Consider the following 15,402-nt stretch of genomic DNA (forward strand, 5'->3'; position numbering starts at 1 on the left):
GACGCAATCCATTTGTAAAACATAATATCATTACTAAAAGGACAGTAATATATTACAGCATTAACATGCAGGAACAAACATCACAGTATTTAACACAAAACAAGAACCAAAATTCTCTAAGCTTTGGACTTCAGAATCTCATTCCATTCCACTGACAACAAAGGTAAACTGGATTTAACTAAGAAGAAACGGGCAGAAGAAAGTAAGGAATACGGACACATTACTAAGGCAGGTGTGTATTCATAGATACACCAGCAACAGAGTTTCTTGCTCCACTCAATGATGCCAAAACATTACCTATAAACCAGGTCTTTCAGGTAAGAAATTTTACATCACTGGATGCCCCAGGTTTATATGAGCTATGAGTCAGAACAGACGTACAAGCATTGTAACAGCAAACCTAGAGGTGTTCCAAGAAGAGGGATAGAAAAGAGAAAGCTGTGAAATTAAGCATTACAGTGGTCCACCTGAACGTCAGGCTCACTCTTACAGGAAAAAAATGAAAGTACATGGTTTAGACCATTCACCTCTTTTATAGGACTCATTAGCACAACCTAGGGGTTTATAACAGCTTGAACTAGAGGTCTGACATTTGTATATTATCCAGGTATATTATCCAAGACAGCCCTAAGTGACAAAAGGAGAATATGCCTCTTGTTGAGACCGAAGGAGCCTCGGTTGGTGTACAAGGAACTCCAACCTACCCTGCGTGGTTCAGAAATCAGTATCTATTGGCCCACTTTTATTGACTATGTCCAAACGGCCCCCAGTGGAGGTCAACTGTTGGTCCAGACCAAGGGACAACTTTACTTCATTGTTAGGATCTATGTAATATGGCATGGATGTTAACTGACAAAGGGCACGGTGTCCAGATGGGAGGGGGCCCTTATAAATCAGTATTCCTGGGAAAGGATAGCAGTTTCAGATTACCAGACATCCGAGGAAAGCCACTGTCATGACTTTTAAGCAAAGCTGCGGCTTACGTGAGAATCTAGTACTGAAAAGAACTCCCTGATAAACCAGAAGTACTTCCGTTAAGGTTGCCAGACAGGCATGCAGGACTCCTCTTTCAGGTCCAAGATGCAGTCTGCCCCCCCCTCAATCAAAAAGATATGGGGTTTGGGCAAAAATGCACATCCTTAAGATATCTTTGGTAGGAACAAACTTTGCATAGAGGTCCTGAAAAAAAAGGTACAACACCCGGTCGGAAGGCTCACTGTAAAAGAAAAAAGTAGCCATGGAAAACTGATCTATTGGGGCCCGAATTATGGGGCCTCCAGTTGCAGAAGCTTTTATACTTCCTAGAATGACTTGAGAGATGAATTGAGAATGGTTAGTAGGGGTAGGCAGAAGCTGTAGCCTGAACCACAGTGTGGGTGGCCACTGTCAGAACCTAGTGGAATCCTCTTGAGGATCTAGGAGACCTATTGGATGTCCGAAATTACCCTCCCTTCAACCGCTGTGGTAGAATGGTTAATGCACTTGGGGCGGGCACACGCAGTCAATGCCCCTCCCCCTTTTCCCCTCCCACAAAAATGGAGGTTGCCTTCGGTCTTGTCTGGGGTAGCAGTTTGCAAAACCACACATTCATGAAAGGTACCAGTACTACTGACCGTATTGGTAGGACCGATTAAGCCTGGGAATAATTGGTAGACATTACCTGAGGGGTAGCAACATTACCTCACCAGCTCTACGGATTATGATGTATCTAATCTATGGTTGTGGCAAATGACTTCCCATCAAAGTCCAACACAATAGCATTTTCTTGGCCTTCAGAAATAAGTGAGTCAGAGGTGCCAAAAGAAAGCGCGTTTGCACACTGCAAACTGCAATAGAAACCATTTAATAGTGCAGAGCTGGTGACCTGTAGAAAGATCATGTTCAAAACCTACACAAATATTCCTACAGAAAAACTTGGACATCAAGAAAAATACCTTGCCAAAGGAATTCCTGGAAAAAGGCCAGCAGAAGATGGAAAAAAGTAACAATTGCAAAAATAAAGAATTTGTATAGGGATTGGCAAGAGAGTCAGTAAGGAGCGAAGGATGATGAGAAACGAGGTTAATGAGGAAGGAAAATCAGAGGGGTATCAATTACAGAGGGTAAGAGGTGCAAAGAGTCAGAGAAGCTTGCAGGGCGCTATACGCCGATGTACAAAAAGGGATGCTAGTGAAGTACATGGGGTGAGCCAAGTGTACCGTATCTTTTTATTTTGCATTTGGTTAAACATTGAAACCCTTCAACACAGAAGTGTACCTTAAAGTGGTTGAGATGTATAAAAACCCATGCCAGCAACTGGATCTAGTAGAAACCACACAACCTTCAACTAAAAAAAAGAAAACCCTAGGAACAGACTGCTTCCAGCAAGGTTCGACTATTAAGTGGTTCCAGGTCAGCTGCGAGTAGCTAATGCTAGTACAGCTTCCAACAAACTTCTAAGTAATGGTTACGCGTGGCATATGGCATTTCTGAAATGTACAGACAACTACAATGTGTACGAAGGCAACCTGAATTCAGCTGAAATACGCAAGACAGCAGAGGGTGATAATAGCAACGGGAGTCTCTCACAAGTCAATATATATATATATACACACACGCCACCAAAAGACAATAGTAAAGGGCGAGGTGATACAGGACTATAAAAAATCCCCAGCACACGATCTCGTAGCAAAAAAATAATCAATTTATTCAAACAGTAGTACAAAACATTAAAACTCATGGACTTGCGAGCAACTTTGACTCCTAGAACGGGAGCTCAACCACACGTTCCACCCCTCTGCAAGGGCTTCGTCAGGTCCAGGATCTCATCAAATCCACAAATATTCCTCCGTGTTTGCAGCAGCAACTATCTTTTTTAGACCATCACGATCTACATCTGTTGGGGCTCAGTCTCAGACTCAGTTTTTCAAAGAAGATACAGTGCTAGAGACATATGGTAAAAGGATATATACGACAATGAAGCATTACATCTTCACCAGGCCAATGCAGATGCCCTTTTAGCAGCAGAAAATCTACGGCTTCGACTTGAAATATCAGACTTTCAGCATTACTTACTGCCGATAGGGCTGTGGCGTTCAAGTCAGGCTTGGCTGAGGCTACACTTATTGCCGAGGATCTTAAAGAGACTTCAATTTACAATATAGACAACGTCTAGGAATTTATAAGCCCCATACACCATGGACTAGGGCAAATCATTTTAAAAGAAATGTCCAGGAAAACATTTTGAATCTTTGAGGAATTGAATGATATGATATGATATGATATGATATTTGTAACGCGCCTATACACAAGAATAAGAAATGGGCATCCACATTGACAGACAAATCTATAAACAGTTCTTTCAGAAGTCCTTTCCTTCTTCAAGACTGGTTGAACTTGAAGAGTGAGTGTTGGCGGGATTTCGAGGATAAAAAAAGCAATGAGACTTAGGTCCTAGTCCATTTCCGTGTACCATCAGGGCAGATGTACCATTTCAAAGGATTCTTGGATCCTTTCCGTTGTGACCAGAGTGTATCGTTTCTCCATTTCTCCAAACCCCTTTTCTTCAAATCGCCTCTGCCGCTATCTTTTTTTCTCAGTCTTCTGCAGATCAAGGTGATAAAGGAGGTCCCCACTCCCTCCTCTCGCAAGAGGAAAATAACAAGGTGGGCCTCGGCAGTCTTGGACCTTTCCTTTCTGAATCATTCACTTTCCCTAGAAAAATTCAAGATGGCCATAGCAGCTGAAATCCAGAATGCCCTCAACCGGGAAGATTGGTTGTGTGCTGTGGATCTGAAAGAAGTTTACCTGCACATGTCCCCATCTATGCAGCGTACAAGAAACCAGTAATGGCTAATCCCCTTTGGGATGACTGCAGCTCCCAGAGTGTTTCTGAAATTAATAAATCCAGTAGAAGGCCACCCGAGAGCTCAAGAAGTTCATATTTATAATTATCATGACTGGCTAGTCAGAGCACAGACATATCACCACACAACGGCATTGCTCAATTTATTCCTGGGCCTTTTACTCGACCTTGGTCTATCAGTCAATCAATAGATATCTTGCCTGTCTCCCACTCCGGCCATCAAGCTTATATCCTTCAGATGGGACTCTGACGTATGCAGGGTTTCTCAAAGGAGAGGATCCAGGACATCAGGTTGGTGGGCTCACATTTCTTGAGTCATCAAGAGACCTCTGTGTGGTGGTTCCGGCACCTACTGGGACTCATGGTTGCTTTCATTGTGGATCTGCCTTTTGCCGCCTAAGGATGGGACATCTGCAGCTTCACCTTGCAACCTCAAGTAACCACCAAGAGGCAGACAAGCAGACAAAGAGGATTTCAATACCTCTGAATTTAGCATCAGACCTGCATTGGTGGACAGACTATGTAAATTTGCAAGCAAGAGTATCCTTTCAGAAGCACCCTCCGCTGCATACCAAGACATCAGATTTGTCTCTCACTGTTGGGGCGTGACCTTAGGACAGTTTGAGAGAAGCTTTGTGGTCCCCAAAAGAAAGAGTTACACAAACACTTTAGAGCTATTGGCGATCTTCAAGGCGCTAAATTCGTTCCTGCCCATAATACAGAGTTCATCAGTCCTCACAAGGACCGATCGCATGCTGACAGTCATGTTTTATGCCAACAAACAGGGGGGGGACCATGGCCCCCTCCACTTTGTGGGTTATGGATGCAAAATTTGGAAACTGCCATTCATCTTCACATATCCCTTCAAGTTTTTCACCTAGCGGGGGAGCTCAACACAATGGCAGATGGTCCGAGTCGCCTCTCTCACTCAAACCATGAATGGAAGATGAAAATCTGTGCTTCAGGAGATTTTTCAGAGATGGAATTCCCTCATGTGGATTTATTTGCAATGTTACAGAACCACAAATGTCACCGCCAAATCTAGTGGGATCACAATACTTATGTTTTCCCTCCCCTTCCTCTCATTCTGAAACTCCTATCGAAATTCTGCAACTGGAATCATTCTACTTCTAGTCATTAGAGCTCTGGATAAGTCGACCCGCATTTGGTACTCGACCTTTAACTTCAAGGTGTCTGGCCCTTTTCTCCTTCCGATAGCACTGGACTTTGAGCCAGAAAGGAGGGTGTACGCACCTAGGTCTATCAGACGCCAATAGTTCAGAAATTGAGGTAGCCAGGATAATCTATACATGGAATCAGTATAAAAGGCAGTGGGCTCGCTTTGGCTACTGGATGCTTGAATATTACTTTCTTAGATAATGTCTTCTCTTTCCTATTGTGCATCACCTGGAGTAAAGATTCAACCGTGTAGGATATATTTGTCCACGATCGGGACTTGCGTGGGCTCTCAAGAGCTATTTCAACATCTAATCCTGATGGCCTTCTTTGTCTTTTCCCACCAGTGACTCTACCTTACTGTTCGTAGGAATTATGGTACTGACGGCTTTAGCCCATTAGCCGTTTGAACCAATGTCAAAAGCTGATATCAAGTTAGTATCTTGGCAAACTGCTTTATTGGCAGCCATCCCTTCTGCCCCAAGAATCAGCTAGATCCAGGTGCTGTCAGCTGCAGAGTCTGGCACAGTTTTTAATTGTCCTTCAAACCCACCCTACTTTTTTTTGGCCAAAATGTTCTCTGCCTTTCCCATAAATGAGAGACTGTTCTTCCTACCTTTTTTCCTTTGCCACAGAATGATGGGGACAGAATGGTTCACACTCTGGATGTGATACATTCTCTTACATTTTACTTAAACCGATCTAAATACTTTAGAAAAATCAGACAGTCATTTATAACTTTTGGTGGGCAACAACCAGGAGTCCTAGCATCTAAGGCTACACTTTCCCGATATATTTTCTCTTGCATCATAGAATCTTACTTACTTCAAAAGAAATCCGTTCCCAAAGGCTGTATGCACACGTGGTAGGAGCCAAAGCTATTGCAGCCGAGTTTCAGAGAAAGATCCCCTGGGATGCCATTATCAAGGCCGCAATATGGTCTTCCACATCTGCTTTTTGCAAGCATTACTGCAGGGATACGGCTGCCAGGCCAGATGTGGGTAGGCTATCCTTCAAAACTTGTTTGGCTAAAATGTATTTCCAGTCTCCCCTGGTTGATTAGTGCTTGTTAATCTCTCATATGTATGGAGAAAAGAGGATTGAGAGTACGAAAAAGGTTACTTACTGTATTGACTTCTGTACTCCTAGAACACAGTCCATTTTCCTCCATATGCCCCGCCCACTGTCCCCTTATAAACAGGACAGTAGTTCGATATCCAGTATAGTGGCTCCAAGGACTGAAGGGTGTTGCTGGTGTGAAGGGTCTGCAGGGCTAGCCATACCAAAGCTGCTGCGCCTTAACAAGCCATACACATTCTTTAAAAGGGGAATTACCCTTTTTGTGCTGTGCAAAAACAGTTGCGGCCCGTGTCCTTGGACAGGCATCCAGAAGCCGGAGGAAATGAGACTTTGGACTAGAAGTACAGAAGTCACTGCGGTGAGTAATGTTTTCAATTTCGTATTCACAAGCAAGGCTGTGCACATCTGAAAGACATTTTGTGCAAATGCAAAACCACTTTCATTATGTTATTGTTTTGAAGTATGAAATTCTGCCTGTGAACCTCTCAAAATGGAGCACTGTATCGGGGGCCGGGGGAATTGCATGCACTCCAAGCTTCTCAATTGCCAAAATAGACTACCTGCATACTCACGCTCTATTCTTTCCTCTCTTATAGGTGGCCAGTCCCCTGGTGGTTGCTACTGTGGTGTTAATCAACATTGGTCTAACCTGCCTCTTCTCCCACTTTCTAACATGATGCGAGAAAGACCTCTTCCCTCTTTGCCCCCTCTCAAACCTCTTTCCCACCTCTTACCTCCTCTGCCAAGATATCCTGCACCCTCTAGACTGTTTACATATGAAGGGCTCTTTATCAGAGACTTTAGTCTCTGGAATGTGAAAACACCCCAAAATATTTGGGGCATTTCGTTTAATTTCTTTTTTTAAACAAAATATTTTTTAGGCATTAATCCTTGAGTCAGGTGGGGGGCTTATTGGGAGTAGACGTCATAGTCTATTAGCATTGTGGGTGAGCATGGTCACTAGTGAAGGGGTGCTAGCAGACATCAGGATGGCTCTCACCAGAATGGTGGTCCATGAGGGCTGTGGGTGCCCTAGTCAGGGTGGAAGGCGGACACTAGCAGGTGGTCACTGCAGGGTAATGTTGGCACTGCCAAGAGTGCTCTCAGCAGGATGTGTGTGGGGTGGGGACACGCACAGTGAGAATGCACAAGGAGGAAGGTGTTCACAGACAGAAGGGCTCATTTCGGTTTGGGCACCAAGAGTGTCCTCGGACAATATTCCTGCAGTACCCCCTCCCCTGGATTTGAAGTCTCCTCTCCAGTATCCCCACTTGCAAATTCTGATGCAAAATGTGTGAAATCTTCATCACCAAAAGAGATGTCACTCCCTACCCCCATTACTCCTAAGCTAACCCACCCCCACTTCACCATCTCTGTGGCCTTTAATCCTCTCCTAACATTACATCCCACTTTTCTCTGCCTTTTTTTCAAATGTCTTTCTACCTCTTTCTTCCCCACACCTGCCTGGCTGAGCACATCAAACAATGGAGATAGCACCTATCTGCGGTTTTTATTGAAAATGTTGCACTGGAACCTGACTTTGGAGGAACGAAAAAGAGAGCGAAGGACAATTTATGAGAAGATGAAACAAGAGTAAATAAAATCTAAAAAAAACAAAAAAAAACATGGGGAAGAACATAAAACCCTATATGCCTCCCCCCCTTTAATTCCACATGAAGACCCTGGAATTAATTGTTGCCTATGGTTGCCTGGTAATGTAAGCGGGTACTTATTGGGGGAACATCCCAGTCGCTGAAGGGGCCCTTCATCTGGGAACTAGTAGATGGAGGAGGTAGGACTGAGGAGCTGCCAGATGCTTGGTAGCACGCACCACCAGCACACAGCACCCATCTTCCCCTTTAAAGACTACAATTACGGCCCAACCAGATGAAGTATGAACCACCTCACCTGCACCACCCCTCCTGACCAGCCGATTTCCACTGACCATTTCTGCACAAATGAAAAAAATACAATTCAAATCGAAACTATTGACCCCTTGCAGACTCTTTCCCATCAGATTCTGCAAAGACTCCTCAAAAACAGAGCTCAGCATGGAGAAAAATTATTAGGGAGGCTTAAAGGCTTGGTTAATGAATGGGTTTTCCTTTTGTCGGACTACCTATGCATGTTAAGAGGAATCTTTCATTCTTGGAGACAAATGCTTTATTTCTAGAGTCTTGGTTAAATTTAGTAATCATCCCTCTAGATTCTATTTTTAAAGGAGACAAACTATACCTATAGCTTATTAAACCTTTTTCAAAGTGAATCCTTTAATCACAGGAGAAAGTATACATGATTTCAGGGTAAAAGAAGAATTTTGTTGAGAGAGAAATAGTTTAATTCTAGGGGAAAATATTTTTTCTATTGGAAGAGGAGTCCTTTAATGCAGAAAGAAATATATATTTTATTGAAAAAGGAGTAATTGAAAGAGAAATCATGTATTCTAGTACGAGAACATAAACTATGTATTCTAAAAGCCAAGTAGTAGAATTCAGGGGGGAGATTAACCGGTCTCCCATCCTCTGGATATAAACCCTAATGACCAGATCCTTTTAAAGACCCATTCTCTTGCACTCCAACCTCCTCCATCGTGAAGCGGCTGGGTTCCCTGCCATACCCTTGTTTGCGCCCACCTCCCGCATGACCCGATATCCTCAAATCCACGCAGAAAACGCTCGACTTCTGGAATGTTCTGTGTATGTTCATGCAGAAAAAAAAGAACCAAATTCTTGATTCTTTTGTGTTTTCCTATGCTCTTTCCACTTTTTCTGATTTGATTCCTCATGGTTATTTATTCTCCTGTGTCTCTTGTGAATTTACAAACGAAAACTATGCTTTGGGTTTCTTAATTGCTGCGTCTCAAAGGCTTGCGTTAAAATAAATGCATTTTTGTAAGTAAAAAGAAATTTATAAAAACGTTTTTAAAAAATCTTTTCAAAAAATACAAATGGTTTGGAATGGTACAAATTCGTTTTTAAGCATAAAAAAACAAAAATGGCAAAAATGTCTGTTTGTGATCTGCATGTGTTGGCTTGTAAGGGGAGAGCTTGGTTGTCTCCCGCTGAAAAAGGTGTGTAAACACCCCGACAAAACAGGAAACTCAGGTAGAGAGGAGTGGCAACGAATGGTAACAAAATCGACTAGCAGAGGGGAAAAGAGCAGAGCAAGTGGTAGAAGAGGCCAACGCAATGGAGAATAACAGTAGAGTGAGGTTGGTGAAGGTGGTGAGAAGAGAAGGAAATGATACAGGGGCCATGGAAGACTTGAGGGAGAGTCGTTAGGAGGTTTGCCTTTTTATTTCCTATTTGTCGGGGTATCTTTGAATTTCTTAATAAAGTGTCTTTTACAGACTAAGCTTGGTGTCTATTATTGATCTCTCTGGTTGAACTCCTATTAAACGCGGCTCCACTCCACCTTACACACTTTCTCCCCTTCAGAGTCTCTCCCAACAGGACTTTTGCAAACCATGCACATTTTAGAATTCCCTTCTATGTATAGTTCCAATCTTTCGTTATCCTTTCAGAGATGTGGTCCTAGATCTGGATATGAGTCCAGATATGTCATACAGAGCAAGCACCACACTTCAGATACGGGCACCAAGACTAGTGTGAAAACATCAGGAGGAAACCTCCTAAAGAGAACACATCTAGATTAAAGGCTCCAGAGCTGGACATTACTCAGAGCACAGCCTACAGATGTGCATAAGAGGCATTGTTCTCTTGAAGGGACCCAACAAAGATGTCTAAGAGCTGTTTGACAAACTAATTAAACATGTGTTGTTCCTAGGTAAAGTAATCAAGGAGGACAGTAACAACTCACTGTAGCAAGAGAAACAACTTGGTATGGTTAACATGATTGGCCCTTGAGAGGAAATGAATAAACACTAGATTGCAGCTAGTCGATGGCACGATTATACTGCACAGCAGCATAGAGTAAACAGATCCACACCAACAAATTGAAGTGAGGTGGAAAAAGGAGGGGATGTCCTAGGTGCTAATTTGGGCAGGTGCCTATCAAGCATTCCTAGAGAATCTAAATTAAAAGGTGTGATTTATGCTACTGAAGAATATGTAACAAAGGAGTGGCCCTACATCTATGGTTAAGAATGAAATAGTTTATTTGAAAAATTCCTTAATAAAACCTAAATGATTAAAGGTGAAGTAAAGCAGCACATGTGTGCCTTTACCAGATTGCAAATGGAAAACATATCCAGACTTTAGATACTAGCACAAAACCATGGACCAGGTGCATGCAGAATCTTGACATCACATCACATATGATTTTGGAACTGTCTACTATTACTGTTGGGTTAGGGACTACAGGCTTTCTTGCATTGCTCTCTTTTACAAATAAACAGAACTAACACGACTGAAAGACTTGGAACAGAGGAAAGGACAACAAGATGTTGAACCAGTCAACAGAGTAAGTAGGGCTGTAAGAAGCAGCAGCAAACACCAACAAATCTACTTCAACATTTCCCAGAATCCCAGAAAATCTTCGTCGTCTTTTTTTGGCTGTGGTTTCTCACAATGCCTTTCTTCTGCGGAGCGTCTCCCTTTTGCTAACCAGCTTTCAACATAGGACATAGATTCAAAGGCTTTAAGTGGAGGCCCGTTGAGTTTTAGCCATAAGCATGAACATATAGTGCTTGCTAGAGATGATCGTGTTGGCGAAGCAATTACAGTTATGGCACAGAGTCCCTTCTCACAGTCTGCACCACGAGCAGGCAGCGATTCCATGCAAACAACCAGTTTCGTGAATGCTTCTGGGGACATCCTGCCATCAGAATCCTTAAAACATCTGAAGGCTTGGATGGTCTCCTCCAGAGGCAGCTGAAGAGTTGCACACAGCGTCTGGACTTCACTTTCCCCATACAGAACAAGTTTGTCACCAGCAGGTAAATTCTCAACATCTAGTACACTGAAACATTCTATGAACTCATAATCAGTGGCTGGAACACATTTTTCACTAATCTTCACAGAAAGACTTTCATAAAACTCTGTTTCGTTAAGCGAGCTGGAGTTTACTGGAAAGATGGGATTGCCCTTGAATTGTCCCTCCTCTAAAGCTTTCTTAGCTGCAGAGGCAAACTCTCCTGGAGCTTCCTTCATTTCTGCAAATATTGAGGCCTGTCGTAACAACAGTCTATGGGCGTCAATAACTGGAATGTCACGCTTTTGAAGAGACTGCGATAACTCCTTTAGCTCCTGCAGGGCATCACACATCAAACCTAAATCTTTTATAAAGGAATAGGAGGTAAGTTTCTTTAGCAGACCTTCATATTTACTTCGGTCTCTTGGGGGCCTCAACATGTCCTTTGAGGCATCTTTAAAATGTGCACACAAAGCGGGAAAGCAGCGCCACACAGCTACAACTGTATCATAACTCGATGCTACCCATCTAGTGTCATGCATTTTTCCGATTTTCTGCAGCTGGGCACTTAACTCCCCGCAAGTGGTTTCAAGATCTCTTGTGTTTTTTGAAGACATGCTGTATGTGGCATACAAGGAGCCTAGAAAGCTTTTAAAAGAATGGTTTCCTGCAACTTGATCAATTGTATCTGCCACAGAAAGTTCTAAGCGGTGAGCTAAGCAATGCCATGATAGTGCTAGATTTGGAAATTCCGATCTCAACAATGCTGCGACTTCTCTCTTTTTATCAAGCATTACAGCAGCTCCGTCAATGCACACCGCTATCCAGATCTCATGCAGAAGAATTCTTGAGACGCCAGCCTTTTCCAAATAATCCAGGAGAGCAGTCTTTATATCCAATGCATTGGTCTCTTGCAGCTCGAGGAGACCAAAAAAAATGGTCACTGGTTTACTCTGATCCCCAAAAGCACCACGCAGATAAAGGAGTAATGCAGGTTTGTTTCCTACAGCTGTGCTCTCATCAACAAACACAGCAATTTTGGGCTTTACCTGTCTTATGTAACTAATTACCTTGTGTTGCATTTCCGCCGCTATATGCCGGATTATTTCAGTTGCCGTAACGTTGCTACGCAAAACACGTCCCATTGAATTGCCATTTACTTCCTGAAGTTCTATTAAATTTGGATGATCTGTGAACGGGCAATCATTTTTTGCCAAGTAGTAGGCAGTTCTGAATACCCTGCATGTGGCATCAAGATGGTTGGCATTGCATTGTTGCACTGCTTCCACCACCGTGCGCTTTTGCTTGTGTTTATTAGCATCTACTGCAAAAGTGTGAGCAGCACTTGCCTTATGCTCCATAATTTTTTTCCGAAGCTGCTTCTGCCTAACATATTTTGCAGCCCCAGAGGGTCCCACCTTTCCTTCAGCCCACTCTGTACTGAAACGCATGCCGTGTATACTAGCACCTGATGCCTTAACAGTTCTGCACGAAAAACACCCAACATGACCTGCATTCAGAAATATCCACTGGTATTCTTTCTTAAAATAAGACCATTGCTTTGTGTTCCAGCAATCGGGGAGTGCGGCAGCTTCGGCATCCGATACCTCCTGCACTGTGTCTGGAAGTGCAGAGTGCACTCGAGGCTCATTTGGAGGAGCATCATCACTTTGCTGAGCTACGTCAGCCTGGCCACGTTTGCAATGGCGCTTTGCTGGCAATGGCAACACGTCACACGAAGTCTGCAGACCATTGCGTTTCAGTGACGGGTTTGCTGAGACATCAGCCATTTTCAAAGTAGAGCTTTTCTTTCCAAAATGTGTCTAGAAAAAAAATGAAAATAGAAATCCTATTATTCCTTCTCTGCTGTTGAAGGCTTTCGTGGCGGTACAGCGTTACTTGATGAGTTCTCACCTTCCCAACCTGCAATTGAAAGAAGATAATTTATTTCGCTGAATATGGCAGACAATATTTCAGTGCAAAGTTAGACTAGAACTGGAGAACCCCATAAAAGCAAAACCCACTCGCTTATGCCATGCAATATGGAGACATCTGAATACAACTGCATATCTGCCTGGGAGGGAAGCCACACATTGTGTGATAGGCGGCATGCATCCACACTCATTGGGGTACTGGAGAGAGGCTACAAATCACAGTCAAGAAGGGCAAAGGCAAGTTCAATGTAAACAGTTCTTATTACAGGACGACCAATGCTTCCAAGGGCTTGAACCAAGCACCCAAAACACGAGTGGCAAGGTCGCAGATCACATTATGGTGGAGGTGAGTTATACATGAACCAACTGGAAACCGGGATCAAAATAAAGATTTGATAAGCAAGAACTAAAAACAGCTCCAGGATACAGGAAATCACAGTATAAGTAGAGGTTTCCGCTGGGAACTAAGAGCCAGCACATACCATTCTGAAAATACAACTTTCACATGCATGTCATCTATAACTTTTTGTCCATTACAGACGTCCCATTTTGCAATCTTCTAAATGTTCCTATACACACACTCTCATACAGATGCAGTTAATGTCACAAAGGAATGTTTGTTTGCGCTAGTTCCCCTTTGCAATGAAAAGAAGCCATTGGTTTCAAGTTAGAAAGGGTAAAAATAGGAGCTACGTAGCACTGAGCAATTCCAAGCCATATGCAATTATGTACAGTAACAATTATAATTGAGATTGTTTGCATCCTACACATAGGTTATAGGACACCGGCAGGACTCGCAACACATCCTCTGTATGCAGATGAAGAGGCCTCATTACAGATTCAGGAATGATGCAAGTGGATATCAATAATGTCCTAACCAAAAGAAAACCATCGGACTTCGGCTTACGGCATAACTGCACACAGTCAAACGCTACTATTACAACATGTCTGTGCAATACATCCAATTAAACATCTATATGTAGGATACCCCATCACCCTCTGGCAGGCTCTGCTCCCTTTGTGCCTGGATGAGTGGAGCACAGGTTAATCTAGGTTCTGTTTCGTTCCTTTTTCTGTGTTCCTGCAACACCGATATGCTCCATAACCCTTAGAGGCCAAAATATGGTATCTCTCATTTTACACCCCCCATTTCTGGAAGGATAGCATTGCAGTTTAGCCTGGTGTACACCATACCAACAGTAGCAGAAATAAAAAAATAGCCACCTTGTGCTGGATTTAGCAATTACTTTATTTCAGGAGCCAAGTGCCGCAAAAGTCTAGTACAAAAGATATAGCACTACCAGTTCAAAATATCCAAATGTAAAAAGACAAAATTTCAAGAACAAAAATAAACTTAAAATATCAATACTACATTCAAATTAATGTTAATATAGGTACACAAGTTGCAATTTCCATGTTACAAATGCCATCGCATGTTGTTCACAATTCGGACAGCACCCTGTGAAAACGTAGAGGGAGCCAAAGCCGCATATAATGAGTTCAGGGTTAGCCAACATTGCCAAAATCCTTCCTTTTTCACTATACGGAATATATACAATTTCCAATTTAATTTTAGGACAAAACAATTAAAAAAAACAATAAATAAAGTCTCCAACAAGTGGGGCAAATCGAGCAAGTGCACCCTTCTGGAATCATGTAATACCATCTGCATGAAATATCCTGATGAAGTCTTAGCATATTAAATGGGCACAAGCTACTGACATACGGTGGAAAAGGTACTTCAAATTGTCTCAAAATGGTGCCTTACAATCAGCCACTGATATGTCTATTGCTGAGTAGTACCTCAAAGTCTGATCTACAGGCTATATCATTTTAATAATGCATTTTCCACTCCTTAAACGCCTTTTTTTTCTGGTGACATTCTTAGGTTTTCAATAACTGTAGTTATAAACTTGGACAGCTTGTTTTCTACCACAGCCACCCAAGGAATTTGAAGTGCTCCGTCGCTAGATGGTTTTGACAAAATGTTCCTAGACAATTAAAACAGTTTTCTTTGATTATTACTGATCAATAGGCAAAGTAAATTATGAGCATAGTGCAAAGAATCTTGAATAAAAGGCCAGAGCAGTTCTTTATGCGAGGCAAATTTTGGTGCAAACCCAATAATCTTTTCCCAAATGCATTTGCATTGGAGTTCTTTTAAGCATGCAAAGCCAAAGACAGCCGTGCTGTATAGCGTGGTAGCCCTAGCCTTCGCCTCAAATTCTTAACATCCTTTTTACTGATGGAGTCTTATAATGACATGCTAATTTAAAAATAGCTCCTGCTACTTGTCTCATCCTAAGTGGTTATTTACTCATTTTTTTTTAGCATTACGAGTTAGTGTCATACGAATTCCCAAATAGTCATTAAAATGTACAGCTAGAATTGGCACATTCCGTGAAAAAAAGAACAAAAAAACGTTAATATATTTATTTTTATGTGGAGCATTTCCCTAGCCAATTTACCAACATTTATGGTTGAATCCAAGTCAGT

General features: G+C 42.4%; 2 protein-coding genes across 5 annotated transcripts in view; one reads left to right on the top strand and one right to left on the bottom strand.

Moving 5' to 3' along the window:
- Positions 1-9,450, top strand: part of JPH4 (junctophilin 4) — a 403,230-nt gene extending 393,780 nt beyond the window's left edge. For all 4 annotated transcript variants that reach the window (XM_069633939.1, XM_069633941.1, XM_069633940.1 and 1 more), the window contains exon 6: positions 6,697-9,450. In XM_069633939.1, the coding sequence (XP_069490040.1) occupies positions 6,697-6,777 (81 nt within the window). In that variant the 3' untranslated portion in view covers positions 6,778-9,450. The remainder of the gene's footprint in view (positions 1-6,696) is intronic.
- A 749-nt stretch (positions 9,451-10,199) lies between these two features.
- The window catches only part of LOC138521244 (E3 SUMO-protein ligase KIAA1586-like), a 68,625-nt gene continuing 63,422 nt past the window's right edge, over positions 10,200-15,402 (bottom strand). The window contains exon 2 of the mRNA XM_069633938.1: positions 10,200-12,895. Coding sequence (XP_069490039.1) covers positions 10,564-12,762 — 2,199 coding nt within the window. The 5' untranslated portion in view covers positions 12,763-12,895 and the 3' untranslated portion in view covers positions 10,200-10,563. The remainder of the gene's footprint in view (positions 12,896-15,402) is intronic.

This window comes from Ambystoma mexicanum, chromosome 13 (assembly GCF_040938575.1).
Source record: "Ambystoma mexicanum isolate Mex_15411 chromosome 13, UKY_AmexF1_1, whole genome shotgun sequence".
Classification (NCBI taxonomy): Eukaryota; Metazoa; Chordata; class Amphibia; order Caudata; family Ambystomatidae; genus Ambystoma; species Ambystoma mexicanum.